This window comes from Macaca mulatta, chromosome 9, assembly GCF_049350105.2.
Source record: "Macaca mulatta isolate MMU2019108-1 chromosome 9, T2T-MMU8v2.0, whole genome shotgun sequence".
Classification (NCBI taxonomy): Eukaryota; Metazoa; Chordata; class Mammalia; order Primates; family Cercopithecidae; genus Macaca; species Macaca mulatta.
The window spans coordinates 60,223,169-60,250,397 of record NC_133414.1 but is presented as its reverse complement, the minus strand read 5'-3'; the positions used below and the strand labels follow the sequence as shown (position 1 = coordinate 60,250,397).

The window sequence follows — 27,229 nt, the reverse complement described above, 5'->3', positions numbered from 1 at the left end:
GTGTCTTAGCATTGCTATAAAGGAATATTTAAGGCTATTTATAAAGAAAAGAAATTTATTTGGGTCATGGTTCTTGCAAGCTGTACAGGTGCCAGCGCCTCCTGGTGAGGGCTTTAGGGTATAGGTATGGTGGAAGGAGAAGGGGAGCAGGCATCACTTGGTGAGAGGAAGAGAGAGAGAGAGAAGAGGGATGTGCCAAGCTCTTTTTAACAATTTTCAACAGGATCTAATACAGTGAGAACTCACTCATTACCAAGAGGATGGCACCAGGCCATTCATGAGGGATCCACCCCCATGACCTTCCATTAGGCTGCACCTGCAACACTGGGGATCAAATCTCAACATGAGGTTTGGAGGGGACAAATGTGCAAACCATGTCAGTATGTCATACCTACACAAACATCACAGTCTACTGGCATCGAGATGTACTAGTCTGAGTGAAATGTAGAGGCAGTAAGCCTTTTAAGTCTTAAAGTCTTAAATATTTAGTTGTCTATAATATATAATCTGTAATTTTCTTAAATTTTTTCCTCTATATACATTTTTAAAACCACATCAAATATTTCCCAAAGTCATTTTCACATGCAGGTGAGCTAAAGCTAAGGGAGGTGAAGTGAATTTGAGAAGCAAGTCGGATACTTGGCTAGCTCCGGCGAGCCTGGTTTCCAGAACATCTCACTTGCCACTCTTGTCTTCTCCTAACTGGGGGCTTCTTCTCTTCAGAGTCGTTTATTCTGTTAGCTGAGTAGTCTTCAAGTTTTTGCCACAGCTACTTTAGGAAGATGTTGAGCGTATTCTGGGGATGGAGACAAAAGAGGGTGAGGCAATTGCTCCAGACCACAGAGGCAAACACAGCAAAGGCAGAGGTCACACCAGCTCACCAAGGTCAGGATGGTCAGGTTAGTGTGAATAGGGTGTTTTTTTGTTTGTTTTTGTTTTTGTTTTTTTTGTTTTTTTGTTTTTTTTTGCATTCGAGGAAAGAGAACCCCCAAGGCTTTCCTATGAAGTATCTTTATGCTTAATTCCATTTATAAGAAGTAAAGGTGACTGAGGTATTTTAGAGCATGAAGGAACACCAACATCAAACCTTTTCCTTGGCAGAAAAAGAAATAGGATGCAGAAGATGCCTCCTAACTGGTCTCTATCTCCAGTCTGCTTTGTCCTGCTGCCAGCATTTCTTGGCTAAAGAGGTGTCTGACTTGAACACATTGAGGCAAACCCAGCCCACTGCCTGGGTATGTCTCAATCCTGGTAAAGTTAAAGGCACCTGAAACTCCTTCCTGAGATGTGTGATAAGAGGGAAAGCATGATAAAAGCCCCAGAGCAAGGCTGGAGTGAGTGTCAGGCCAGCCAAGCAGTTGGCAGCAAGTAAGGGTGTTGAGGACCAAGCATGGCAAGGAGAGTGCTGCAGTGGGGAAAGGAGGATGTGGACGGGCAAACCCTAAGGCACCAGGTGGGATCTGTAACCCTGATGTTTCTCTTAACTTCTCTCCTTTGCTGAACCTTTTGAATACCTAAGGAGGGAAAATTAATTCTAAAGAAAAAGTGTCTGAAGGGGGAGAAACTGAAATGGAAAGTCTTCATGTAGCTATCCAGCACTCTGTCTCGATCATACGTCTCTGCATGGACTCTATACCTTTTGGGTCAGAGATGAAGTGACTGAAATAGCAGATTGCCTCCCTTGTGGACATGTCCAAGACCTGGCAGGCTAGTGGTGGCTCCTATACCTACAGCATGGTGTCTCATCACACATGTCTCAGACACGGTTGCTCCCCTCAGCTTCAGAAGGGGTTCTCATGAGTCATTTCGGACATTAGGTGAAGAGAAAAATGTGAAGGACAGAGCTCAGTGCGGACAAGGATGCCATGAAATGGGTTCTCTACTACATTACTGGTAGGCATATAAATGTGTGTAAACCTTTTATGAGCTACTTGATGGCAGGTATCAACATTATTGTTAAAACACACCCTTTAACACAATATTTCCAATAATGAGGCTATGCCAAGGAAATAATTAAAAATATTTTAAAATGTTTTAGTTATATAGGCTCTCATCACAAGACTATTCCCATCAGTGAAACCTGAAAATAAAGGTACAACAGTAACTTATAGTTATGTATATCTACAAGAATAACTATCTTGCAGACGTTTTAAAGTGTGGTTATTAATACCAGGTGACAGCATGGGTTTCAAAGCAGGACAGAAATGACAGGAATGCTATAATTTTAACTATGTGTAAAAATATATACAGAAAAATAACTAGTAAGGAACTCTGCCAGCATTGCAGCTGACTTATACTGTGGAATGATGGATGCTTTAAGCTACTATATTTAGTTGTATGTTGTGGTTCTGTTACTTCTACAATGAAAAACATTTAATAAAGGGAAAAACTAAAATGAAAATTTTGAATCTAGCTCTCCCAAGGTTTTAGAAACATGATAGGGTTGTCGTAGCTAAGCAATACAAGAGGAAATAAGCAGCAAGGTGTGAAGAAATGAAGTGTGCCGTGTGCTGTGGTTGACAATGTGAGGAGGAAAGAAGTTAATACCACTTCACTGATGGATGCCTCTTGGTGCTTCTCATCATCCAGTCAGCAAACTTGCCACCAACATAGGAAAGTCCTGGGGGAGAAAAGCCTCCCTCAAGGTATCATTCTTGATTCATTTCTTTTATGCACATGAAGGTGTGAGAGTGTGGTACACAGTGAGGCCAGAGAAGGTTCTCAGCTATTGTGAGGACTGACTTGGTTGCTGTCATTTTCTACCAAAAGATATAGCACAACTGGCACCACTGTTCAAAGTAGTATTTCAGCTTTGCAATGAACCAAGTTATGGTTCTAGAAGAGAACTGGCTTCTGCTGAGTATGTTCTCCATGTGCTGCCTGTTTTAGAGGCACAGAACCCTTGGAGTTAGGTATAGCATTATTTCCATTTCACGAGTGAGGGAACCAAAGCTATGTTAGGTGCCCAAGGGGATGCCAAGTCAGAAGCAGAGTTGCCATGGACCTAGATCTGTCCAACCTCAGAATCTTTGCCTTTTCTCTCTGCCAAGCCAGCCCTGCACATCCACGACCGGGATCTCCTGAATGCCTCAGACAATGGTGCTCTGCCCCATCTCATTTCAGTTACTCTCTCCACCAGCTTGCACCAGGCAAGCCAAGCTTTCTCCAAAGGGACACGGCCCCTGCACCTAGCACAGTGCCGAGTAAGGTGTTGATTTATTGAATGCACTAATCCATACTTGCCACCATTCTTTCCTTCCTCCCATGAGGGTCTGAAAGAACACTGAATATAATAGGATGGTAGTACAACTTCATTCATTCACAGCCAGAGGTCTGCAGATTTAGCCAAGAAAGCTCCTAGAGCAAGTTGTGCAAGCTCAGTTCAGAGAGAAAACATTGCTTTGGGCCCAGGAAGCTATCTGCCTATTGATGCCTTAATAATAAAACCTGCCCATTTCTGTGGCCCACCTCTGTCCCCTACCCAACACGAAGTGCTCATCTACTTTCTTACAAACTCATGCTCTGAGATTCCTTGCCTTTGAAGCCCAGACCCAAAACATTTCCACTGAATAAACTTCACATTTGGGAGCTGGTGGTGGGTTCTGAAATGCCAGCGATAGTGAGTGTGTGGGGGCATTAACTGCCTAGGCCACAGCGGTAAACAAGAGAGATCTGGGGTTAAGAGTAGGATGGACATGGACAGCCCCTTCCTGACTCACTGTGCCTGTATTTGTGAGTGTGTGTGCAGAGGAGGGAGAAATGTGTGGAATGGCAAGGAACCAAAAGCCCTTCAATCAATACAATCACGCGCTGAGGAAGTAAAGAAAGGAGTTTTATGGGCTTGGCTGAAAGAGCTGCTGCAGCCACAGGAGAGCCCTTGGTTTCCTGTGGATGCAGCCCACTGCCCTCTTCCCTCCCTCTCTCTTTCCCTTCTGCCTCAGGGTCAGGGTCCAAGTCACCTCCAGTCTTCCCAGGAGTCCTTGGCCATAGAATTGGGTGAGATCAGATTGGGAAAGATGGTCTTTCTCGGTGTCGTCATGGCCATGTTCTTGATTCTATTCAGCTTGTCCCGGGCGTTTTGGCATTTTCTCAGGCAAGCCGCACACAGATCCTTCTCCTCCACCACATACAAGTTCTCCAGCCTCCTGATGGAGTCTATGAACGTTTCCGACTCGTCTGGCTTTGGAAAGGGGTTCCGCTTTATGTTGAGCTTTTTCAGCTTGGGGAGCTTAGAGATGCTCACGGGGATGTTGTTCAGTAGGTTGTCATGGAGCCCTACCTCATGGAGCTCCTTCAGGGCCCCCAGCGTGGTGGGCACACTGTCCAGGTGGTTCAAGCCTAGGTTCACAGTGCGGATGTTCTTTAGTTGCTTCAGCTCCACGGGCAGCCCGTTGCTGGTCAGCCGGTTGTTGCTGACGTTGAGGTAGAGCAGGCTGGTCATCTGGCCAATAGACTCAGGCAGCTTGTCTATGTAGTTGCTGTGCAGGTCCAGCCACCGGAGGTTCTGGAACTTGGAGATGGAGTCAGGGATCTTCCTGATCAGATTCCGGCTAAGGTCCAGCTCGTCCACGTCGTTGAGGCGCAGAATACACTTGGGGAAAGTGGTAATTCCCATCTTGCTCAAGTCAAGGCGCTTTTTCCCATCAAAAGTGATTTTGATGCAATTCTTGGCCACCTTGAGGGTGATCTTCTTGCCCTTGGGGCCTTTCTCACCCTTAGCCATGTTCTTTTACTAAGGGAGTGTTAGAAGTTGGTTGTTCTGATTGGATAGTGACCAGTGTGAGGAAAAATCATGAAAAACTGCTGAAAGATAAGAAAACATCTGGTTAGGAGATACCAGAGGGCACTGGGCTCCCCCACATCATGATGCTTTGCTCTCAGTGGTTTAAAAAGCAAGAAAGAGGATTGCAGAGAGAAGTCAGGGCAAAGTGGACCCAGCCCAGCCATAGATTGTCAGCAAACTATGTGCCTTCTTCAGACTTTGATTTTCTTGGATGTTAAAATAGGAGGTGTAGAGTCAGCCTGAAGGACACTAAATGTCCCTCTAGCTGTGCCATGCCCTGACTTATAAATCCTCTCCACTGTCCCAGACTGTCACGTACCCGCCACCCAGGGCCATGTGTGTGTGTGTGTTCTTGGATATCTGTCCCTTCCTAGACCCCTGCTTAAAGCTAGGATTTCCTTAAGTTATCATACAGGCTCTTGGGGAGGGACTGAGTTTTCAAGCCAACATAAGCCTGGATCTTAGAGAATAAGGTGGGTACTAAGACCGACTGCTCCCATCCCTCTTCTCCTCATGGACCCAGAGGAACTAGTGAGGCCTTGGCTACAGTGCAACAGTAGCCATGCGGAAAAGCCTGTTGCTCAGCCCAGGGGTATCAGGATGTGCTATTGCTGGGCCCAGCAGCACCACAGCTCCCCATCATGAGCACACAGGGGAATGAAGGGTGCTGGCAAAGCTCATGGAGAATGCTGCCTTTTCCATCTCCTGCCCCTTCTCTCCTCCTCTCACGTCCTTCACACTGGACTTCAACTCCTCTGCACAGAAACTTGATAAATGGCCGTGACTGCCATAGTGCGGGGAAGCAGAATGTCAATATGATATGATGGGGATTCTGTCTTCTGCATGCTTGACTTAGAAGTCCAACTCAACTCTACTCACAATCTTCTTAAATTCTCTGTGCTTGTGTTTTCTTATTTGTGAAAACAGACGCCCTTACAGAGCTCTGAGGGAGCGTAAATTATCTACTATAAAGCACTTATAACAGTGCCTGGTGCAGAGTAATAGCTTGATTAATGTTAGTTATTAAAAATTGCTACACATATTGTTTCTAATCCTCAACAACAAGATCCACAGCATTACCCCTATTGTAGCGAGACCAAGGCTCAGAAGTGAGGAAGGTCTGCAGCCAGGAAGAGGATGCAACTCTTGTTCTGTTTGGTTCTGGGACCCCCTTTTCTTTTTAACAACTCAGTGCCTCCTGCTTGCTGATTTTTTTTTTTCTTTTGGACCAAGATTTCCAAACCAGGCAGAAGTATGCCCTTGGGAGACACAAACTTGCATTGCCTCTGTTCCCTGCAGAGATGGGCAGGGAGAGGTGCTCTACAGTCTCTGTACTTCATCACCTATACCTTTTATTAGAACCCAAGTTGATATAGCACATGAATATTGAGCAATCAGGCTGCGTGGGGATATAGTTATATGTTTTCGTCACCCAGTGTCAAAGGGAAATGTGTGCAAGCCTGTCTCACACCTACTGTAAATCCCACTGTCACCACTCACAGCTGAAGGGTCAGAGGATCCTACCCTGTGAAAGGCCTGATGGATCACAGCCCCTTGGAATAGATGGTGGTCTCCACAGTAAACCAATGACAGTTCTTAGCTCTTGGCAGCATTGATGTTCATTTACACAGGCCTTGTAAGCTCACCCTAGTTTCTAAAAATGGTGGACTCCCTATTTTCGGGCATAATTGGCTGGTTTCCAGAGCCAGCACCATGTTCACCAATATGGAACTATCTATATCATTCAGCTCTGAGAAACCAGATGGGATAAAGCAGCTTAAAAAACAAAGTGGAATCCAAGTCCAGTTAAGATTGGGTATGCTCACTTGGTCCCACCAGACTCCTGAAAGCAAGTAAAGCCTAGGGCACAATGCACAGAGACACTCTGGGGACTCTGAGATAAGTGATATCAGGCAGATTGGAGAAGAAATCCACAATTCAAAGGGAAGACCAATCTGGCCACAAGTTTCCTGAACTCCCTTTTCTCCCCTCAACCATTTCTCTTGTTTTGGACTCAAGGGCAGCCCAGAACATAAAACTTTGCACCAGATAAGGACAGGAAGATTTCTGATTTCCAACAAGAACCTCTCTTTCTGGTCCAAGGAACAGGAAATGGATTTTTAAGGGTCAGAGACAGTAAGGGAAATCTGTTTTGTGGTCTGTTTTTTGTTTGTTTGCTTGCTTGCTTCTCTCCTGTCTCATCCCAGGCCACCCTGTGTCCCTGGAGTCATCCAGGCAGGCACCTAGAAGTTGGAAGAAGAGAAGCATTGTCTTTGACTAAACTGTGGTCCTCAGAGCTGGGGAGCTTGCTTTGTTTTCTCTACCCTACTGCCACTTGGCCCTAGAGGCAGAAACAGTTGCAAGAAGTGTGCAACAGATTTAGAAAACAAAATCCAGCCAGAAGACCAAGAAGTGGGGGGAGAAGAGATGCTCCTGAGAGCCACAGAGTTCAGACAGATTGCAACAGGGAAGAAATTCAGGAAAAGTGATTCCGAAAGTTGTATAGCAACTCTGGACTTGCCCTGAGCTGCCTCTGTTTAAAGGCAGAGGTGATTTCTTCATTGAGTGATCAAAGAGTACGTTTACACAAACCTAAAGGGAATAGCCTACTATAGACCTGAGTGCTTTTTAAAAGTAAAAAGTCCTGCTTTAAAAGTGTGTGTGTGTGTGTATGTGTGTATGTGCATGTGTGTATATAGCCATGTGCTGCATAATGATGTTTTGGTCAATGACAGATTGCATATATGACAATTGTCCCGTAAGATGATGATACTATAATTTTACTTTACCTCTTCCAGGTTTAGATACATAAATACTTACCGTTGTGTTACAGTTGCCTATAGTGTTTAGTACAGTAACACGCTGTACAGGTTTGTAGCCTGGAAGCAATAGACTAGACCACGTAGTCTACCTAGGTCTATAGTAGGCTATACCATCTAGGTTTGCACCCTTTGATGTTCACACAATGATGAAATCACCCAAGGATGCATTTCTCAGAAGGTATTCACATCAGGAAGTGACGCATGCCTCTATCTCTGCTGATACCTATACTTACACCTGTATCTCAGAAAGAGTGGAAAAACGGTTGTGGTACAGAAAAACATTTGAAGGAAAAATGGCTGAAAACTTCCAACAGTGATGAAAAACATAGAAATTACAAACACAGGAAGGAAGCTCAGCAAACTCCAAACAAGATAAAGAAATTCACACTCAAACACATAATCAACCTGCTCCAAATTAAAGAAAAAACATGAACGCTGTCAGAGAACAATGACACATCACCCACAGGGGAACAGCAATAGAAATGACTGCAGGTTTCTCATCAGAAACCACAGGGGCCAGAGGTGCTGGAAACATCTTTTTTAAAGTGCTGAAAGAAAAGTACTGTCAACCCAGACTGTGACAGTATGCTTTATAAATGAAGGCAAAATAAAGATATTATCAGATGAGTGAAAAATAAAAGTTTTTGCCACTAACTAAGCTGCTGTAAAAGAAATGCCCAAGGAAGTTCTTCAGGTGAAAGGGAAACTGTGCTAGAGAGGAACTCAGAACTTTTAGGATAAAGGAAGTGCAATGAAAATGCTAAATATCTGAGTAAATGTGGAGGATTTTTCTCTTCTAAATACCCCTAAAGTATGTATGTGATTGAAAGAAAAGTAACACTGTGTGATGCAGTTGTCAAAGTATGTAGATGTCATACATAAGACAACTACTACATAATGGGGAAGTTAGCGAGACCTATATGGTGGTAAGGGTTTCACACTGCTTTTGAAGTGGTGAAAGATTAATTCTAAGTAGGCTGTAAAGTTAAATATGTGTATTTTAATCCTCAGAGCAATCACTAAGGCAATATATAAAAAGATATAGTAAATAGTAAAAAACTAAATATATAAATGCGAATAAAACCGAGTTTAAAAATTCAAATAATACAAAAGAAAGCAGGAAAAGGGAACAGAGGGGCAAACAGAAAACAACTATTAAAATGATAGACTGAAATCCAAACAAAGCAATACTTACATTAAATGAAAGTGACCTACATGCACCAATTAAAAGACACAATTATCAGGATAGATTACAAAATAGAAAGACCCAATTGTATGTTGTCTATAAAGAAAATATACTTTAAATAAGCAACAGTGAGTTGAACTAAAAGAATGTAAAAAGACATACCATGCAAACACTGAAGGAAGGATGTAGTGACTTTATTAATGTCAGATAAAGCATATTTCAGAATAAGAAAATTTACCTGAAGTAAGACCATTACTTATTAATAAAATGAGCATTTAACCAATAAGACAAAAAATCCTAAATGTGTATGTACCTAATAGCAGAGCTTCAATTTAAATGAAGCAAAGACATAAAATTGAAAGGAAGAATGGATAAATTTACCATTAGAATTGGAGACATCAATACTCGTCTCTCAGCAGTCAATAGAACAGGTAGAGAGAAAATCAGCAAGGAAAAGGTTTTCTCAACCTTGGCTCTATTGACATTTTAGACCAGATAATTATTTGTTGTCAGCAGGGGTGGGATGGCGACGGGGCTTGGGGGAAGACCTGTCTTGTGCACTGTAGAATGTTTAGCAGAGTAAGGCCAGAAGATTCTACCCACTGGTTGCCAGTAGCTGCCCACTAGTTGTAACAATCAATAATGTCTCTTGACATTGCCAAATGTCCACTGAGGAGCAAAATTGCCTGGATATGAGAATTGCTAGTATAGAATAACTCACTATTACCACCAACCAACTGAATCTGACATGTATAAAGCACTCTACCCAGCAAATGCAGAATACAAACTCTTTTCAAGTACATATGGAATATCCACTAATACAGACTATATTTTGGGTCATGAAAAAAGTCTTAACAAATTTAAAGAGTTGAAATTGTACAAAAAAGTATAAGGCGGTTCTTTGAAAAGATTAATGAAACAGACAGCCAGACTGACAATTTTTTAAAAAAGGAAAGAGAAGCCAAATTACAAATATCAGAAGTTAAAGGGAGGATTTACTAAATCCCACAGGCATTAAAGGGATAGTAAGAGAACAGTACAAACAACTCTAAAAAAAAAATTTTAAAAAAAAGGAACTTGGATAAGATCAACTAAAAATTACTAAATATTTGTGAAGGAATGAAAACCCAAATAGACCTCCATTTATTGAAGAAATGGAATTCATGGTTGAAAACCTTTCAAAAAAGAAAACCCGAAGCCCAGTGGTCTTATCGTTAAATTCTATCAAACATTTAAAGAAGACTGTCTTGGTCCACTCAGTATACTAAAACAAAGTACCATAGACTATTTGGCTTGTAAGCAACATAAATTTATTTCTCACTGTTCCAGAGGCTGGGAAGTCCAAATCAAGTCTTTGACAGATTTGCCATCTGGTGAGAGCATGTTACCTGGTTCATAGATGTTTTCTTGCTGTGTCCTCACATGGTAGAAAGAGAGCAAAACAATTATCTGGGGTCCCTTTTGGTAAGGGCATAAATCCATTTATGAAGTCTCCACCCTCATGATCTAATTTCCTCATGATCTAAATGCCTCACTTTCTGATACCATCACACTGGAGATTACAGTTTCAATACAGATTTTCGGGGGACACAAACATTCAATCAATTGCAAAGACATACTAGCAATTTGATATGATTTCTTTAAAAAAAAATAGAGTAGAGAGCAATTCTCAACTTATCTCAACTTCTGATGTCAGCATTACCGTGATGCTAAAATCACACAAAAACAATATAAGAAAGAGATCTTCAGATCAATATTCTTCATGAACATAGTTACAAAAATCCTCAACATAGTATTAGCAAATTGAATTCAGTAACATGTAAAAAGAATATAAATGACAACCCAAAATTACTCAATACTTGGGAGTCAGGTAATGTAACATACCATATTAACAGACTAAAAAGAAAAAAAAGATCTTATCAATTGATGCAGAAAAAACATTTGACAAATTTAACATCTTCTAGTGATGAAAAACTCTCAGCAAACTGGTAACAAAAAGGCCCTTCCTTATCTGGCTAAAGGACATCCACAAAAAAGCTAGAGCTAATATCATACTTGGTGAAGGACTGAAGGTTCTCGTCTGAAGTTTGGGAATAAGACAAGACAGCACACTCTCACTATGTCTGTTCAATATTACTTTGGAAATTCTAACCAGTGTAAGAATGCAAAAAATAAAGGCATACAGACAGAAAAGAATGAAATAAAACTGTTCTTATGCACAGATGTCATGATTGTCCACATAGAGAATCCCACAGAATTTAAAAAACAGTCTTGGAACTAATAAATGAGTTTAGCAAGGTCATAGGATACAAGGTTAGCACACAAAACCCCCATTGCATTTCCATATACAAGCTATTAACGATTGGAAACTGAATTATGAAAAATAATAATGCTCCAAACAATAAAATACTTCTATATTTCACATAAGTAACCAAAATTTGCAGGATTTTTATAATGAAAATTATAAAATGCTGATGTAAGAAAGCAAAGAAGATCTAAATAAATGGAGAAACATACCATGCTCATGAATTGGATGACTTAATGTCAACTCTCCCCAAATTGGTCTAATCAAAATTACAGCAGGATTATTTACATATATGGATGAATAGATTTTAAAATTTATATGAAAGGAAAAGAAACTAGAAATGGAAAATAATTTTGAAAAAGAATAATAGAGTTGGAGGAATATGCGTCCCAATTTTAAAATTTACCATATAGTTACATCATGTGGTATTATTGGTGATGGGACAGGTAGATAGGTCAATGGAACAAAAAATAGAGTCCAGAAATAGATCTACACAAACATGGCCAAATGGTCAATTGATTTTTGACAAAAGGTCAAAGGATGTTCCATGGAGAAACAATGAACTCTTCAACAAATGGTGTTGAAATTGATTATTTATATGCAAAAAAGTAAACCTTGGCCTAATTAATTCACATTAACTCAAAATGGATCATAGATTTGAATGTAAAATGTAAAACTATAAAACTTTGAAAAGAAAATGAAGGAGAAAATCTTCATGACTTTGAGTAAATGCAAAAGCACAATTTACAAAAGATGGTATTAACAAGTTGAACAAAATTAAGAGCTCTGTGAAAAAAAAAATGTTGAGCATGAAAAGACAAGCTACAGACTGGAAGAAAACAGTGCAAATCATATATATCACAGATATCTGGTATCCAAAATCTATAAAGATCTTTTCAACTTAACAGTAAGAAAGCAAGCAATACATTTTTTTTAACATCCAGAAGATTTAAAGACACATTTCAATATAGAAATGTACAAACACAAAAATCGATAGTGCAAAGTTTTGGCAAGGAGATACTATAACTAGAGTTCTAATTCCTTGCTGATGGGAATGCAAAATGGTACAGCTTCTTGGAAAACACTTTGGAAATTTCTTACAAAACCATATAGTTATTATATCATCTGGCATTTCCCTGACTAAGTATTTACCCTAGAAAAGTAAAATTCCATGTTCACACTGAAACCTGTTCACATGTGTTTATAGATGCTCTATTCATAATTGCCCCAAACAGAAAAATAATAAATGTCCTTCAATGGGTGGATTCCTAATACTGTACAGTAGTCCCCCTTATGTGCTGTTTCCATTTCCACATTTTTAGTTCCCCAGATTGGAAATATTAAATGGAAAACCCCAGAAATAAGAAATTCATACATTTTGAATTGCTCACTGTTCTGAGTAGTATGAGGAAATCTCAGGCTATCCTGCTACATCCCACCCAGACTTGAATCATCTCTTTTTCCAGTGGATTCACTCTGTAAATGCTAGCTGCCTGTTCATCACTCAGTAGCTGTCCTAGTAGTGAGTAGTGATGCTGGTAGCTCAGATATGCCAAAGAGAGAGAAGCCTTAAAGTGCTTCCTTTAAGTGAAAAGGTGAAAGTTCTTGACTTGGGGAAAAAAACAAATCATATGCTGAGGTTGCTAACATCTACAGCAAGAATGAATCTTCTATCTGTGAAGTTGAGAACAGTATATTGTTGAAATTGTTCTATTTTATGATGAATTATCATTGTTCATCTCTTACGGTGCCTAACTCATAAATTAAACTTTATCATAGTTTTCCTATAGGAAAAACATAGTATACTATAGTGGTTTCAGGTATTCAATGGGGGTCTTAGAACATATAACCTGCAGGTAAGCGAGGACTGTGGTAATGGAATACTACTAAACACAAAGTCTACTGATACATGCAACCACTTGGATGAACCCTAAAGTATTTTGCCTAAGGAAAAAAGTCTCAAAAGTCTACATGAATGGAATGATTCCATTTATGTGACCTTCTGAAAAAGCCATAACTTTAGGTGCAGAACAAATCTGTGGTTGCAGGGATTAGGGGTTGGGGAAAGGCTTGACTAGAAGGGAAAGGCACAAGTGAGTTTTCTGGGTTGGTGTCACTGCCTGCACCCCCACAGTGATGGTGGTTACATGAATCTGTACATCTGTTAAAGCTTAGAGAACTGTGCCCAAAGAGGCAATATTACTGTGTCTACACAGTAAACTGTTTTTAAAAAAACTTTACAAAATGGCTGGGACTCCATATTCTACTTCTGTTCCTCTCACTGTGCCTGCTGGCTCGTCCTACGTTGGAAGTCTGTGATTTTGTTACGGCCCCACACAACCCAGTTCTGCCCCGGAAAAGGCATCCAAATAGGTACTATCTGGGCACCACTGTGGTCCAATGTGTATGTCTCCCTGGTGTATGCACCAGGGGGATGTGTTCCACAGGGAACAGCTGTTCACAAGCTGGCATGTCAGAAAAACTGTCTGCTGTGCTTGAGTTGAAATCTTCATTAAAAAGAGATGAATTGAGATCAGGGAAGTCTATGCACTTATCTGATGTTTATCAATGGCTTCTCCTCATGGTAGATTTGCCAGATTTAGCAAATAAAATTGCAGAATCCCCAGTAAAATTTGAGCTTCAGATAAACAACAAATAGTTTTAGTATATATATATGTATGTCCCAATAATTGCATAGTTCTGTATTTTATTTGGCAACCCTATCCCATGGGCCTAAACAATCAGTAAATTTTCATTTCTCTGTGGTCGTTATTAGTCCTTTGGGACTGATTTAAGCTAAGTCCATGTGCTTACTCAAGCATTCATTCATTTGTTCACTCACTGTATGAGCATATTGAGTGCCTACCATTTATCAAGCCTCTGAGCAACACAGATAAACAGTAAACAGGCCCGGTCCTCAAGTTGAAATAGTTCAAATCTAGATCCTCCCTGATTCTGGCCACCAGAATCCCCTAAACACTGAAAACCTGGGCTGCCTTTTGGTTTTCTTCTACTATGTAAGATAAAATTCAGCTCAGGGAGTCCAAACACACTGAACATGGGTTAGAAAGAATCCTGGACAGGAAGGGGTGTTTCCAGCAAACGGGAGATCCAGCCAGTTGGGCCCAGCTGTGCCTGCTGCCCACAGCCCACCCACACTGTGAGAAGAAGCCCTCCCAGCTCTGATGAATGGTGATGAGCAGCGCGGAGCTGGCTGCAGAGAACTCCTCCATTAAGGAGCCTCTCTCCAAAGGGCCCTTTGGCTCCAAGCCTGCCCATTAATCACCTCAACGTGAAGTGAGGGCTGGCTGGGATAATGTACTTCACCTCCCCAGGGAGTCTGGGTCCCTAGGCAGCCCTGGGGCCAGATGGGGCATGGTGAACTTCCACCCTCTCTGCTCTTCTCCCTGGGGCCACCCGACCCTGGCAGGGACCCTTGCTCTCAGTTATAGAAGGCGGAGTGTGTTGTGTGGCTCAGGGTCCATCCTGACCCCCTAAGCTGCCCAGTACCACTAGAAGCAGACCCAGTGCCAGAAGCCCCATCTCAGAGCCCCCAGAGACCAGGGATGTGCCTTGTGTTATCCAACTCTATGTAGCCACTTCCTGCCCAGGGTAAGAGTTGGCAAAAGAAGGGAGAAACAGATGATCTTTTGATCATCTGTTTCAAACTGGCTAGATGGCCTATTATCATTTCATAGAATTCTTGAAATGTCAGAGTGGGATCAAGCCACACAAGGGAAGCCGATAGTTATAGAGAGAAAGATGTAAGTGGATAAGCAGATAGATGGGTGAATAGACAGATGAATGGATGTATTTATGTGTGGTTTGATGGATAATAGATTTCATTCCACATGAACAGCTTGGCAGCTCAAATATAAGAGGTTTCTAAATGTACTGTGTCTTTTTGTTCTTGTACAATTGGTTTTTATACTTTGGAAAAAGTGGACCAGTTGGTTTGACTTTAATTTCTAATTAATTTTTTCTCTCTAGTCATTGTGAATCAAACAGCATGGTGGGACACCCCATGGATATCTAAATTAAAAAAGTAATGGCAACCAATATATTAATGTCATCCAAATATTTGCAAACATTTCCAGTTGTAAGACCCTTGTCATTATGATACTAGAATTTGTCTGGTGCTTCACACTCACGTATCTTTGACTACAATTTTAAGTAAGACTGACTTTGTTTCTATATATCTGACATCCCTAAATAGCTTGCTAACACAATCTCACAATAATAATTTCATTCTTTCAACTGACCCGTTGAGATACAGGATAGACACATGGAACTGAAACCCCCAAAGACACTGACGTTTCACAGCCAGTGTTTGGGACTAGCTTTATAGGAAGTTTCATGTCATGTGGATGAGAAATATCTTTTGCTTGTGGGTCATCTCTTAAGAGGAAATGATACAAACTTCCCTCAACAACTCACTCATTCAAAAGTAACTGCATTTGTCCTCTCTCCCGACCCTTATATTTACTGGGCATGTAACAGGCCAGCTCACGTAACTGTGACCTCCTGAGTAGCTTCAGATCACTCTCTGTGTCCTCTGCCCCTTCCCAGAATGATCATGCTCCCTCTAAAGAGAGGCGGAGCTGTATCTTCACAGATGAAATCCATGGGAAGTGGAGACCTGCACTGTCATTCTGGGTCCTGTGTCTCTAATGGGTGTGTTGGGAATCTCTGGGCAGGCCTCTGAAATCAGCACAAACTTTTGACTCAGGCATAGCTTGGAGAATTACCCCTTGTCCAAAGATCATTCTGGGCCAGAAACTGTGTACTATGCTACTTGCTCTGCAGTGTTACCTGGATTTAGGAATATAGCTTCCTTGGGGGTATAAACATAAAATGTTTTTGTTTTTTCCACTAACTGCCCCAGTGTGAGCCCTGCTTCCCTGTGGGCAGAAGGACAGATTGCTAGAAAGGGACAGATTAGAGGTACAGAGATGACAGTGCAGCTCACAGCAATAGCTCCACCACACTCTGGGCAGAGCTGATGGAGGGATGATGGCAGGAGAGATGCAGAAGCAGGGGCTGGAATCTTACAGGGACTCCACGGTTTGGGGGGACTTCTGACATCAATTTTGGAAATACTGCCAATGTCAAGAGCCCCTCTCTATCATTCACTCATGGTATCAAAGTAATTGCCTCAAACATGCTGCTGGGCCCTTCATGTATGTTTAATCTCCAGAGCAACTATGCAAAATATCAACCTTATTTTTACAATAAGAGAATTGAGATCAGAGAAGTTAAGTGACTTCCCCAAGGTCACACAGGCAGCAAAGAGTACAGTCAAAGTCAAACCTCGATGTGTCTGATACGCAAGCTGGTGTACAATCTTTCTATACACAGTGCCACCTCTCTCTCTCCTCCCTCTGTTGCCTGTGCTCCAGCAGTAGCAAATGCCTCATCCTGGGGGTACATTGCTGGCCCCCACTGCCTCCAAGGGGAGGAAGCCATCCTGGAATCCTATGACTCTCAGGCTGAAAGCCACACCCACTTCTGCATAGGAGATTAAGGAAGGCCACTGGCCCCCCATGGCCCCAGGCCTCAGGAAGGGTGTTCCTGTTTTGCTGGAATCTCTGACATTGGAACCAAGGAATGTCAGAGTCCCCAGAACTCTGGGTGATGAGACACTTGCTCAAGTCCATTCTAATTTGGCATGGATTGGCCTGGGAACTGCAATGTCACCCCCTAGAGAGTCTGCTAAATGAAGAATGGTGTGCACTCTGGCTCAAGCAGCCAGCCAACTCAACAGAGTGAGGAGACAGAGAAGCAGCCTTAGCCAAAATCCCTGCAGAGGTTCAGTAATGCAGATGTTCCACTGGCCTTTTGGAGGAACTGACCACAGGCAAATAAGGTCCCTGAAGAAATCGCTTCAGTGTGACCCATTGCCTGCTCACTTCACTGTCCAGGGGCCCATATGCAGGATATTCATTTTCATAGATATACCATATATATGTGGGTATATATCTAAATATTTACAAAGAGTATGAATGTTACTGATATTTTAATGGCATTAATAGAGGCATTTAACTGTGAGAGCTTAGCAATTGACAATGAAAGAGAGAAAGAGAAACAGTTTATGGGGCACGCATAATGCCACGAGCCAGTTCACTTCATAGGCATGTGTCCCCAAGTGGGTGGCAATGGAGGCAGAACCTGGCTGTTTCTCAGTTCCTCCAGTCCCTGCAGGCCCAATGCAGTGTGAACGCCTTGCCACATGGAGTGTGAGTCAAGAGTGCAAAGACACAAGATTTTCATGTAGCATCGCCCAGGGACATCAGTCAACTGCATTCCCTGGTACTCACCAGAGAGGCAGTGACCTCTTTGCCCTGGAGGGCTGCAGGCTGCTGTAGTGCCCCTGTATCGGGGTGGCTGTATGCAGACCACCAGAAGTTTGATTTTTACCATGTGAGCTCACATGAAAGTCTAACCTCTCATAAGGTACTTCTGCTATTGCCAAACAGCGGCTGTCTCTATGTGCTGGTCAAATGATGCTCCCCAGCACCCTCCCCGCTGCCTCTACACATCACACATCCTCAGAACCACGCTAAGAGGTACATCATGCCTGTGTCTTCATAAAGTGACCTCTCCTTTGCCATTTCAGTCATCCGTACCGCTCTCCTTTGTGGTAGGAATATTGCTCCTATTCTGGGTGGTGTGGGGAGGGAAGTTGTATGAGGAGTTTGTCCAGCTCACACAGCCACCTTATTCCAGCACTTCTGTGGGGTATGTTCTTCCCATTACAACAAAACTTCCATCCCCATGCCTATAAAGTAGCAAATGGAGTGTCTGTATAAAAATTTCTCAGGTTCACTTCATTTGGCAATCATCTGGTTAATTTGATCAACCCAGCTCTAAGTGTCTTACTGGGATATTATGCATTTATAGCTTTGTCTGCCCCTAGTATTATTTACTTCTCTATCCTTAGCACCAGCGTGGCTCTGCACATGTGCTGCCTGGAAAGCCGTTAGCTGTCAAACTGCCCCCTTTCCCCTAGCGGATAATAAGAAATCAACTTTTATTTGGAGCAAAAGTTCCCAGGAGGTCACATGGCCCAATAACAAAAGATTATGATTTCTTATTGGTTTAATAGCATCTATTTTGTAATTCTGGATGTACTCTGTTTTAATTGGATTTGTTAAAGTAACAAAAGGGAATAGGTGGCTTACAATTAAAATAAAATATTAAGATGATTAGTGTAACAGACTAGAAATGCCTTGTTCATCCACCCTACATTCAAAACACACAGACCAACCTCAACAGAAGCAAAAGTCAAAGAACCAAAGGCAGACCTGGCCCCTTTGAAGCCCATGAGGTGAGCAGTGATTCCATTCCACCCAATGTGCTTTAAGCGCTGCCATTGCCAGACAGGTGTTACTCTCTTTTCTCCTCACAGCTCCTCTCCTCCCGCAGATTAGGAAACTGGGCCTCAGAGAAGCAGCTTGGCAGGGGAAATGTGCCAGGGCTTTGGCTGTGGTGGGTGTGCCCAGCCCCCCGTTTACCTTTCCCATGACCCTGGATGGTCTCCTGAATCCCACAAGCTTCAGCCTGAACTCCTGTAAAGAGGATGTAAAAGTGGCTGCTTCCCCAAGGTCAGGGGAGGGCAATGCATGGCCCTTGGAGGCTTTGGTTTTGACGTGTGTGTGTGTTTGTGTATGTATGTGTGTGTGTGTGTGTGTATGTGTGTGTGTGTGTTGGCAGGGGTTGGCACAGGAGGCAGCAGCATGGATGGGACCACACGACTGACCAACTGGGGAGCCCGGACTCCACGTGCCAGCCCAGTAGAAACCCCATTCAGACCCTGCAGCCCAGTGTCCTTATGGACCGTGACCCCCGGCTCCCTGAGTGCAGGCTTCAGTTAATTTATCCTGGGGGGCCAAGAGGACACATTGCTCCTTTGAGCTGCACAGGCCCCCTCGTATCATGCTGGGGCATCTCCTCACGTGGAATTCTTTCTGCACTGCACACCCTCTAGTTCTGGTGAGAGCCCACTGGCGACACAGCCCAGAGTCCACTGTAGCACCCTGTCTGCTGCAGGACAGCTCGCAGCTCTGCGGCAGCTTTGCTGACCACCTACCACCTGGGAAGGTGTGAAATGACAGCGAAGGAGAATGCTGAGGGTCAACTCTAAGGACACAGTTGAACTTCCCTTGGTCCTTTGAAGTCATTCACTCATCAACAGTATTTGTTGAAAACCTGCTATGAACGAGGCACTGTTCCAGGCAGCAAACAAAGTGAACGTCCTGCTCACATTCTAGAAGAAGAATCAAGCAAAAATAAGATGATGGATGTTAGAAAGAGTCAGGATAGGCCGGGCGTGGTGGCTCATGCTTGTAATCCCAGCACTTTGGGACGCCAAGGCGGGCAGATCACAAGGTCAGGAGATCGAGACCACGGTGAAACCCCATCTCTACTAAAAATACAAAAAAAATTAGCCGGGCTTGGTGTCAGGCGCCTGTAGTCCCAGCTACTCGGAGAGGCTGAGGCAGGAGAATGGCATGAACCCGGGAGGCAGAGCTTGCAGTGAGCGGAGATCACACCACTGCACTCCAGCCTGGGCAACAGAGCAAGACTCCATCTCAAAAAAAAAAAAAAAAAAAGAAAAGAAAGAGTCAGGATAGAGACATAGAGTAGAAGAGAAGACTTGGAAGATGTGCTTTTTTAGAAAGGGGAGGCCAGGAGGGCCCTCTTTGGGGCCTGAGCAGATGATACCTGAGCAGAGATCAGAGAAAGTGAGAATTCAGGCAGAGGATTTCAGATGAAGGAAACATCCAGTGGAAAGGCCTCATTGCAGAGAGGAGGGGATGGACAACAAGAGGAAGGAGAGGAGGAGGACAGAGGAAGAAAGAAGGAAGGAGGAAAGGAAGGGAGGGTGGGAGGAGGCACAATAAAAGGTAAGTAAATAAACAGGAGAAACCCAGCCCTGAGGCTGGTACCAGGCATGGGGTTGCACTGGACTGATCTCGTAGCCTCTGGGCTCCAGCAGGAAGCTACCATGTCCTGGACCCCATACTCCAGGCCAGTGAGTGTAGGCATCAGGGGGCAGTGGAAATAGCCCAGGCATGGGAGGGAGTTGATTGAGTGGGTTAGAGGCTGCCTCTGTCATGCGCCCCCTGAGGGCCATGGCCAAGCCCCTTGCTCCTCCTCTCTGCCTACACTCATCATGCTGGTCTACACTCACTGCCTTGGGGTGAGCCCACCTAGTCTCATTGCTTTGAATATGATCTATACACTAACAATTCCCCAGTGTTTGGTTCTTGCCTGGACCTTGCTCCCAATTCTGGACTCACTTAGCCTACTGCCTACTTAGCATTTCTCCTTGGATGATTTTAAGCATCTCAAACCCTGCCTGTCCCAAACCCAGCTCCCAGCCAGCTGCTCCACCACAGCCTCTTCCAGCTGGGCTGACAGCCTTGGCCTCCTGTGGACACTCAGGGCCCAAACTGTGGCATCAGACTCGACACCTCTTCTTCCATCCACCCCCAATTAATAATGCAGACTGACCTTCCCCCACACACTGATGCCCCTTATTTCTCTGCACTTCTCCTCCATAGCATCTGGCATCTAAATGTAGTTTATGATGCATTACTTGTTAATCTTGCATTTACTGTCTATCTCTCGTTCTCCTCCCCCACCTACCCCAGGACACATGGCCTGTCTTGTCCACTTGTCCATCTCAGTTCCTAGCACAGAGTAGGCCCTTGGTCAATACTAGTTTAATAGACACATTCTAGGTGCTTCCAAGGTCAATCCCGATTCCCATGCCCTCAGAAAGGGTCTCAGCTCTCAGCTTTGTCCCAGATTCATAGCTGAGAGTCAGCTGCTGCATAATCAACTTGACTCACTGTTTTTACATGTACTGTTAAAGGAGTTCCAGTACATGAATACGTTTTAAGGGAGAGGTCCCTCGGGAAAACTCAGGTTGTCATTTGCACACAAAATATTCGTTGGTCACTGAGTGTGTACCCTCTTGGAGACAGGGATGCTTTCCAAATAGACGCAGATGATGGCATGATGGATTGTTTGACCATGAGAACAAGTGCACTAGGGGGCTGGAGAGTGGTCAGTAGCATCGCACTTGAAGCCACCTTAACTGTGTTAGGCCAAGGGGAGAAGGATGGGAGCCAAGGCAAAGAGACGAGATGAAGCAAGGAAATGGCTGGTACTCTGAGAAGAGGTGGGACCAGGCTATGGAGAACACATAGAGGACACTTCTAAGAATCTCCCTTCAGGAAATAAGAATAAGACTTTTGATAGAAACATGCTTATGATGGTGCCATTTAAAATAGTAAAAAAAATTAGAAACAACCCAAATATCTAACAATAGACAAGTGATGAAATAATTACCGTGTAATCATAGAATGAAATAAATAATAAACAGAAACTAAAACAAAACAAAACATTATTTTCCAAAAGTGTCAAAAGGCAAAATGCTGAAGATGTCATGTTAGTGAAAAAACATCTGTCCGTGTGAGCCCTGTGTTCTCCGGCGCACATGCACCCCCACACCCAGAAAAGAGGAGAGAAAGAGCGCCAAGAATATCAGCAACACTGCTCTCTGGAGGTGATGGTCCTGGGCTCTTTTTACTTTTCTTCTTATACGTCTACATAGTTTTTAAATGCTCTGCAACAGATATAAAATCTGTTTCTAACCAGAAAAGAAAGTTACAAACACACATTCACACACATGCATGCACACTCACACTCCACACACACACACACACACACACACACACACACGATTCTGTTTCCTTTCCTATTACCTGAATTCAGGAGAGGACAGCGTGGTGGTGGGGGTTATTCACTGGAGCTGGATTTGCCTGGGGCAGTTGCAGATAAAGGATACCTGAGAGGTGTCCCTACCTCTGCAGACACAGGAATTGGGCAGCAGGTTGACAGTCTGGTTGTCTGAGGCAGCCAGTGCTGTCCTAGGTCATCTGTGGGCACTTTATGCTGTCACAGAGTGGAATGCAAGAGGTGGCCACTGAGAGTGGGGGAGGAGCAGGCAGCCCAGGGCAGCTGTTCCTGTTTCCCTCCAGAGATACTCTATCAGGGACAGCCCACCCTCAGCCAGCCACGGAGGGCTGTGCTATAAACAACACGTGGCCTCTTATGAGTGGGTGGCCCGCATTATGGTGCAATGTAGGGAGGAAACGTCAAGCAGAAGCTGTACTTTCTCCCTGCAACCTCCAACCAGAGGTGAAGAACTGTGGGAAGACTGGCCTACTTTTTGAAAGAATGCTTCAGATTAGTGGAGAAAAAGGGTAGTTTGGGCTCACTGCTTGCATGGAAGACCCTTGTCTTTCAGAAAATGCTGCAACGTCTAATCTTAAATTTCTTCTGCAGAAACTTTTCCTAAATTCAGATTTCCTTTTCCTCCTTGAATCTTTATCAGGTTTATTTGAAATCATGACTGAAGCACTTGACATTGCCCCCAATAAGAGAGATAGCTTTCCTTAGGACTTTGTGCAAACAGACATAACTATTGCCAGGAGAGCTGAGAATGATGTGGTCAGGACAGGGCAGCACCCTGGCAGCTTCCAGATAGGATGGCCACCCACACATTAGTCATGCCAGCTATCCCTTTTTTTCCTGCTGTGCTTGAAAAGGCAGGTGGGTAGGCTGCAGGGAGCATAGGAGCTGTGAGGCAAATAGAAGTGAGCCCCGCTCCCCTTCATTGCCAACCCAGGTTTAGTCCCGTAACATGCCTAAGCCCAGTTTATTGCTCTGCAAAATGGATTGGTTAATTGCTCGTTGTTTGAAGAGCGAATGAGGTGATAAAAATGTTAGGTGACCAGTGTTCAGTGAGCACTCAATAAACAGTCATCTGGCTTCTACCACCAGAGGTGGATGCTAGTGGGGAATGCTGGTGGAGTCACCAGACTGCACCGTCTCCATCACCTCCCTCAAACCAGCTGCTCTGGGCCGCTCCCCACTGGTCAGGAATCTCAGATGGAGGAGTTGGAGAACAATCTTTGCTGATTCCCAAATATGAAATCTTTGCAACCTTTCAAGCACTGACAAATTATTAATAATAACATTACTAGTGATTACAGAAAAAGAAATATAATAATAGCTACTTATAGATATAATTATCCCTATACTCACTTTTAATCTCTAGAGCTGGCTAGAGTCCAGTCTCCCCATTCATTTGTCTGTCCAGCAATTCCTACTGGAGTTGTACTATGGGTCAGGTCAGTGGATATGCAGTGAGCAAGGCTATACCTTTGTGTTTGTCATGAAGCTACCATTTCAAGAGACAGCAAATAAAGCAAAACAAAGAAAAAGAGGGAGACAGAGAAAAAAAAGAGGGAGAGAGAAAAAAAAACAAGGAGCATTGCAGTTGGTGTAAATGCTCTGCAAATAATAATAGCTGATGATGTGACAGAGAATGCTGAAGTCAGACAGGGCATATTGGTGGGGATGTTGCTAACTCAGACTGAGGTGGGTGAGGAGGTCCTTTCTGAGAAGGTGACATCTGAGCTGTAACTAGAATACTAAGTAGAAGCCACACTGAAGGATTTTGGAAAGAATTGACAGGAAGAGGGTGTAAGCTGGAGGTCAAGGAGGGGAGGGCGAAGAGCTGGGCAGGGGCAGCGCAAGGTGGGCCATGCGCTCATGGGTAGGGGACAACATAAGGCCCTCTAGAAGGATGACGTTGGCTGTAGGGAAGCAGCAGAGGCAGGGAAGGAGAGTGATGGAGACAGGCCAGCTGCAGGCAAGAGAGGATGGGAGTCTGTGCTGAGGGGCATGGCGGAGGAGGAACCATATGGATCCAGGCTCTGTGGTGGAAGCAGAGTAGATGGAACATTCTTCTAGATTGTATATGTGGACCAGGCAAAGAGAAAACTCAAGAGCAGGCTGGAACTGCTAGAGGGGCCTAGCACTTCCTGTATCTTTTTCTTCCTTTTGCTCAGCACAAAGTCTAAGTACCTCATGTGTGTCATCTCATTTAATCTGGTCACTCCACTTCACAGATGAAACACCCAGGGCCTAGTCAAAGGCACATGCCTCGACTGGAGCCAGAATCTCTTTGGTGCCCTTTCCCATGGACTTAGCCGCCATCTGGCTTTTCCATGCAAGCTTGGCTTTACAATGTCGGATGGCTCTCTTGGCCACCAATGGCTCTCTTGGCCGCCCAGGAAGCTCCTGACTCATCATGTTCTGCAGATGCTGGCAGGAGCTGAGCTAGATCCTGTGGGAAACTTTCTTCCTAGTCAGGTCAAGCCCCATCCTTATGGCTCATCCCTCCCCGAAAAAGAAGCATGCATGTGTTATTAGACCCAGTTCTAGGGGCTGAGATGAGTTCCATTATATGAGACCAGTAGGGAGCTCAGAAACTGAAAAATTGGCAGTGAATTACATTGGCAATGGGCTGAGAGTTGGCAATGGGGCTGACAGCAGAGTACACATGGGCGTGGTTCAGTTGCACACCTTGTGTTCTAGGGTTTCAGGGGCCTGGAAACATCACCTAGCTTTCACTCTCTCATCTCTCCACTGATAGGAAGGGAGAAAGGGCCTGAAGTCACCCTTGATGCTGGGCAACAGTGAGAGACCATTGGAGGCCCAAGCGGAAGCTGGAGGCACCAAGCACCAGGCACTAACAAACCAATCTGCAGACAACCACAGGGCTTGGGGCCCTGCAGGGTGGACAGAAGCTGTCTCAGTGCCTCCCATCTCCACTGGAGGCTGAGGCTCAAACCCAGAAGGCATGTGATCACTCCAGCTTACAGGCCTGTCACAGCCCTGTCCTCCTAGACGTGTGACTTTGCACAAGTTTCTTAACCTTTCTGAGTCCCCATTTCATTGGCCAGGAGTGTTATTTCATACTTGGTTCACATAGCATCCATGTTGTTGATAAATGCATGGAGAATTTATTATGTGCTGGACCCTTTGCAAAGCAAAGACACTACCTAATTTTTAGCACATTAAAATGAGGTTCCTCCCTTTGTATGGATTCTGTGGACCACCCACTACAGACCAGGCATTTTATAGACATTACAATTGAGTCACAACTGCCTGGCATGTCGATTTTCATCTCCACTGGAGGGATACAGCAATTGAGGCTCAGAGAGGCTGCGAAACTTGTGTGGAGTCACAAAGACTCTAAGTAGAGGGTCTGTCTTTTCCCACTATACCTGTCATAAAAGTTGGGACTTGAGGAGTGTGTTCCCGTGTGTCCCATGAAGAATCCCCCTTTGCAAGGCCCAGCTCAGCCTAGGGCTTAACCACTTATTAGTGGGTTCTAGTGTTCAGGATAACTTGTAGAAAAAGTTTACCACTAGACTTCTTACAACACGGATTGCTCTCCAAACCCCATTACAGTAAACAATAATCAGATTTGTTCTGCTGGGCTGGACCCTCCTGAACGAACAAGCAGTCACAGTTTAGTTTCCTTAGAGGGGTGACTGGTCGGGTGAAAGCAAACAGTTCAAACACGTCTCCACCTGCCTGTAGAGCAGCAAAAACACCACGGAGACCCAGACATTGGAGACAGGATCCCATGTGATCCCCAAAGCGCCAATGACTCGCACACCTGCCTCCCCAGGCTCACCTGTGCCCTGGCCTCCGAGGACGCCCACTGTGCCCCAGCTAGCTGCCCTTCCTGGCTGGGGCTCAGGCCAGCTTCCTCCTCTCCTAAATAATGCATTAGGTGGTGTCTGGGCTTTGTAAATAAAGCATACTCGGAGAACAGGCATTTCCAAAGCTGCTTACTCAAACAAGGGGAGAAAGAGAAAAAGTAGAGATCCAAGCAGTTTTTTGGCACAGTTAAAGTAAATTGATAAGTGCAGGGCCGACACCCGAGCAAAACTTACCCTGCTAGTCCCAGCTTCTCCTTCTCAACTGTGAAACTTTGTCACCAAGCAACAAGAGACTTGGGACCTGGAGGTCATTAGCAGTCTTGACACCAGCCTGCAAAGTGAGAGGACACGAGGCTGAAACGGTCTCTAAGACACTCAAATTTCCCAACAGGCTGGCTTACCTGCCACAGGGAGGGAACCCCAGGGCTCACCCGCTGTGATTCCTGCAGTTGGGCTTTTCCTCCGGTTCACCCAGCAGTCAGTGGGAGAGGATCAAGGCAGAGCCCCTGTCCATGGCAACGGCCAGGCGGATGTGGCTACACAGGGAAGAAGCCACACATTTCTCTTGAAAGAGACACATATTTCACTTTAATAGCATTCATGAAACATCACTCCCCTTTCTTTGAATTTGTGCAAGTATTTTTTTTTTCTGCTGTTTGGTTTTTGAGAGGGCTGTCTTTCATCTATTTATTTGAATTTAATTATTTCTTACTTTTTTGTTTCTCTTTGCACCCTTTTTCCACTGTTAAATCAGAGTAGCTACAGTACTCATAAAATCATACAGCCCTGTAATCATATTTTCTCACTTGATTGTATGTCATTAAATGCTGATGTGTAGTTTCTGAAATCTGCATCCTGAATGAACATACAGCAGTGAGCCTTGTGCTTTGCTTTTCCTGCTGTTTCCAGCCTGGCATTATCATGAATAAGGCTGCAATGATCTATCTGTGCATCTATGGTCTTTTTTTTTTCAGTTATTTTTTGTTGTTGTTGTTACATTAAATTTCCAGAAATTGAGAAAATGAGGAAAACAAATTAAGTATGAAAATTATTATGCAGATGATAAAGGATTGAAGAAAAATTAGAAAATGTATATGCAGAAATAAGAAATTAAAATGCTCTAAATTTTTCCACCTAGTCATAAATTAGAAAATAAATTAATTAGCAAATAAGTGAAATAAGTAATTTCGAATCCAAAATTAAATTTAAGTAGTAAAAATTTTGGAAAGTACAAAAAAAGCAAAATAAAATGACTTCAATTTAGAAATGAAAACAAAACAGATCATTAAATGAACGCTAACTATAACATTTTTGAATACATAACCATCACCATATTATGTTTTAAGTCCAAAAAATAAAATACATAATTTAATTTAGACAGCAAATGGATTTAAATAAATTTCTGAATGAAGATGACTAGAAAATTTAAAATTACCTCAAATTCTACTACCTAGTATACTTCTAATTAGAATATATAATACATAATTTAAAATTGAAATTAAATAATATAAAAATCATAAAGCACCTAAGAATAAAATC

General features: G+C 43.5%; 2 protein-coding genes across 10 annotated transcripts in view; one reads left to right on the top strand and one right to left on the bottom strand.

Moving 5' to 3' along the window:
* The window catches only part of WDFY4 (WDFY family member 4), a 295,693-nt gene that overhangs the window by 222,418 nt on the left and 46,046 nt on the right, over positions 1-27,229 (top strand). The window lies entirely within an intron of this gene.
* LRRC18 (leucine rich repeat containing 18) lies at positions 38-26,276 on the bottom strand. 2 transcript variants are annotated; one of them, XM_028826338.2, is made up of 4 exons: positions 26,122-26,276; positions 25,925-26,021; positions 3,960-4,803; positions 38-796 (listed from the first exon to the last, which is right to left on the bottom strand). In XM_028826338.2, the coding sequence occupies exons 3-4, from the start codon at positions 4,721-4,723 to the stop codon at positions 775-777; spliced, it is 786 nt and encodes a 261-aa protein (XP_028682171.1). In that variant the 5' UTR covers positions 4,724-4,803; positions 25,925-26,021; positions 26,122-26,276; the 3' UTR covers positions 38-774. The 2 variants fall into 2 exon arrangements, with proteins under 2 accessions (XP_028682171.1, XP_015002481.1); XM_015146995.3 differs by having other exon boundaries at positions 3,960-4,800; positions 26,122-26,257.